Below are 4,015 nucleotides of genomic sequence, written 5' to 3'. Positions count from 1 at the left end.
CCTCAATTTTATACAAAAAAATAGAAATGCAAAGAGAAACGTGGTCAAAGGTAAAAAAACTACAATCGACAATTTTCTATTTTCATTTTAAATTTAAATTTAACTCTTATTAAATTTATTAGTGGATTCATTCACACAATATTTCAAAAAAGTATCACATTAACATATCACTCAAAAAATTAATAAGTGAATCTACACAATATCTCAAAAAAAAAGTATCGCATGATCAGATCATTCGAAAAATTAATAAGCGGAGGAAAGAGATGTCGCACAGTCTAAATAAAGAAGGTTGACAGGAACGATAACCACCAAACTTAATAGTGTGGTCTCAAGTTTTTGATATCATACAAGAATAAATTCACCCATCAGAAACGAAAGTCGAAACTTTTCAATCACAGAGCTAATATAGATACATAAAACTAGATATAGGGATCTTTTATTAAATTGTACAGTTCAAACTTTAACCTATTTTAGTAATATATAATCATAGATACAGATGCCATCTACTTGATTTATATTTCTGGAAAGTTATAATCAATGCAAATTAACCATAATTTTCAATTAAAAGTCTCAATTAATTCAATAAAAAAGAAAAATTTATATGAAACTTAAAAATTTTTAAAAATTAGAAAATAAGAATATTAAACAAAGAGATGATTTCTTTCTATTGCTTTAACTTAAATACAAATGTATATAGGAAATTAAGGGTAAACATTCGATCGGTTTGATTTTAAATTAAATCGAATAAATCAAAAATTAAAATTTTAATATTTATAAAAATTGAATTGAATTAATTTTAAATAAAAATTAATTTAAAACGAATTGATCTGATTCATTTTAGTTTGCTCATATGAATTTTTTATTTTTTAATTTTATTTTTAATATTTTAAAATTTAATTAAAATATTTTTGATAATTATCTAATATATATATATATATATATATATATATATATATATATATATAGCTTCCGTCAGTTAAAAATCATTGAGTTAAGGGTAAGTTAAGAACGTAAAACAGCCAACCCAAAGATAAGCTCACTGTGTAACCCTAGCAGAAGAATTGTAGTTTATATCCTTTGATTCAAACAAACCCAAAACTTGAACAATGGCGCTACAACACTCAGGGAAGGAAGGTGGCCTGAGAAGAGTCGAGGAAAGAGCAACAAACTTAAAGCCATTGATGGACAACCTAAAACCAGACATTTTCCATCAACCAAATCCAGGAAACGGATTGCAAAAAGAAACTAACAACAGAACAGAAGTGGGCTTGCAAAGAAACACAGTGGTGTAGAATAGAGGCTTGAACTACAGTTCTCATAAAGCATATCTCTCGAAAATGTTGTACCACTAGATAGGCATGCAGTGTGTCGCACCTTATAAGATAAATAAAAATATCTATAGAAAATTTTAATTTATGTTTTACTTAATTTAAATATAATTTAATACTTTCAACATTAATGATTTATAGTATATTTTATATAATAATAATAATAATAATAATAATAATAATAATAATAATAATAAATTTTTAATGAAAATAAAATGATCATGAATTAATAATAGCAGATAAAACTTCAAAAAAAAAAAAAAATCTGAAACTGGGACTGAATGCTAAAATTAATTGAGGCTTAAGCCCAGCTAATTCGTATTACCCAATTATAAGTTAAGAACCCTCCAAATACGTCGTCGTTTTTTACTCCCTTAGATTCGAAATAACCTAGGATTTGCTGTCTTTTTGGTTCGACTGAGAATCTAGGGCTTTTCTCTCTACGGAAAACTGCGGGCAAAGCGAATTAAAGGTCCATATCGGCGAGGTGAAGCTCCGTCAGAAAATTGTGGGAAGGCAGAGAGAATATAGAACTGAAGCTACCATTTGAACGTCCCTCAGTTTCTTACTTTGTTGAATCCTGACGATTTTCCTTTACGTCGCCCGACATCCAAAACGTCTTGCCGGTGCTTCAGACTTATCTTGTATGTTCTTCTATATTTGGTATTTACAGTCTATATTGACTAGATAAATTCTGAAATGATCTGATTTTCATGTCATTGCTACTTGATCATGTGAATCAATAAAACGGGAAAAAAAACAACTTTTCTGCTATTCTTGGTAATTGTTAGGTGTTTGAACCACAGTTCTGATTTCATATTTGGGTTAATAGTACCAATGAATATAATTGGGTGATAATCTATCATTTTCCTTTTGGAGCTGTTGTTCGTCTATCATTTCATTGTATTTTTTTGAATTTTTAGTATCAAGCCTTATTGCATTTTCTTGAGAACAATGGGCTTTCATGCGCTATTATAAAACTTTCTATTTATTTAAAGATAGAGATAGAGACCTGGCGGGTAGATTGTAAGGGAGGGTTTATATGCTGTTAGCAGCACTCAGTAACTATAACATATAGTTTTTTGGCTGTGGCAGCTTTTATTTGGGTTATATTCTATGTGATCATGCACTGTGAGCATCTGAATAAGCCAAGAAGATATTTTTTAATGTAATGTTGCAGTTTTTCAGTAGTTTGTTTTAGATATAGAGTGATGTTAATTGGTTTAGGCTGATGTATTTCATTTTTGTCTTGATTAATCTCATTTTATTGATTTTTAATAAATTGAGGCATTGAAAGGTTATGTTTCAGAGTAATTATTGTTTTGATTCTAATTATCTTCTATTATTCTCCTCTTTGTCCTCCTTATTCACATTATTCCTCCATCTTTCAATGTTAACTGTGGCTGTTTCTGATTCTTGTGTGTTGTTTCTTGTAGCTTATCGAGAACATGTTGGAAAACGAGTCAAACCCAACAATCAGCAAGTCAACTGGCCTGCCTAGGAAACGCTTCTACAGAGCACGAGCACATAGCAACCCACTAAGTGACTCACACTTCCCTGTTCCAATCTCCCCTGGTCATGTTGACTATTCCTTTCATTACCCTCAATTAGTCTCATCTGATCAAGCAGATAGTAACAAGAAGATCGAATTTGCAGATGTTGGTTGTGGTTTTGGGGGGTTACTTATTAGTCTTTCAACCCTTTTTCCTGAAACCCTAATGATTGGTATGGAGCTTAGGGACAAGGTGACAGAGTATGTTAAGGAACGGATTTCTGCACTAAGGGCAACCAATCCAGGTCAATACCAAAATATCTCAGTGGTTCGGACCAATTCCATGAAATACATACCGAATTACTTTGGGAAAGGACAACTTTCAAAGATGTTTTTCCTATTCCCAGATCCCCACTTCAAGGAGAAGAATCATCGCCGGCGGGTTATTAGTCCACATTTGCTAGATGAGTATGCCTATGTTCTTGAGATTGGTGGTATTATCTACACAATTACAGATGTGGAAGAACTAGGTGAATGGATGAAAGCCTGCTTGGCTAGTCACCCCATGTTTGAAGCCCTTACAGAGGAGGAGCTTGGAGCAGATCCTGTCATAAAGCTTTTAAGTACAGCAACTGAAGAAGGACAAAAGGTTGCAAGGAATGGGGGACAAACATTTCAAGCAGTATACAGGCGTATTGCACCATCTCAATAGCATGTTGCAAAAACTTGGGCCTAGTTCAACAAATAGTTAACTCATTTGGTTAGTCAGTTTTCCAGTGTTAATTATTGCCCTTCTTATTATTTTAGTAAATTCTTGTCATTATTATGTTGGAGGTGTATTTTATTTATTTCAGCTTACATCTTTACAATTATGCCTTGCACGTTTTTGTTTGTGATACATATGTCCACTGTTTCTAACTGACATTGAGATACATGATGTCAACCTTCACATCTGTAATTTTCACTTAATTTCAAATAATTTAGTACTATTTTCTTATTGATGAAACCCTACGACCATGGAATTGATTTTGGTGTTGAAGTTTGTGTCATCACTATTGAAAAATGCATGTAGTCATTTTTCATCAAGTGTCTTGCTCCTGCAATTCATTTATAGTCAGCCACAAGACATTCAATTCAATTGAAGGAAAGGTGAAAGCAACTCTTATTCCTGTTACCACCGAACCTGTGACCTACT

General features: G+C 32.0%; 1 protein-coding gene across 1 annotated transcript; it reads left to right on the top strand.

Annotated features, from left to right (window-relative positions):
- Positions 1-1,725: 1,725 nt before the first annotated feature.
- On the top strand, positions 1,726-3,692 carry LOC110620136 (tRNA (guanine-N(7)-)-methyltransferase). Its single transcript, XM_021763736.2, has 2 exons — positions 1,726-1,972; positions 2,765-3,692. The coding sequence occupies exon 2, from the start codon at positions 2,777-2,779 to the stop codon at positions 3,530-3,532; it is 756 nt and encodes a 251-aa protein (XP_021619428.1). The 5' UTR covers positions 1,726-1,972; positions 2,765-2,776; the 3' UTR covers positions 3,533-3,692.
- The last annotated feature ends 323 nt before the right edge of the window (positions 3,693-4,015 follow it).

This window comes from Manihot esculenta, chromosome 8 (assembly GCF_001659605.2).
Source record: "Manihot esculenta cultivar AM560-2 chromosome 8, M.esculenta_v8, whole genome shotgun sequence".
NCBI lineage: Eukaryota > Viridiplantae > Streptophyta > Magnoliopsida > Malpighiales > Euphorbiaceae > Manihot > Manihot esculenta.
The sequence above is the reverse complement of the archived record's forward strand: the minus strand, read 5'-3'. Positions and strand labels throughout refer to the sequence as shown.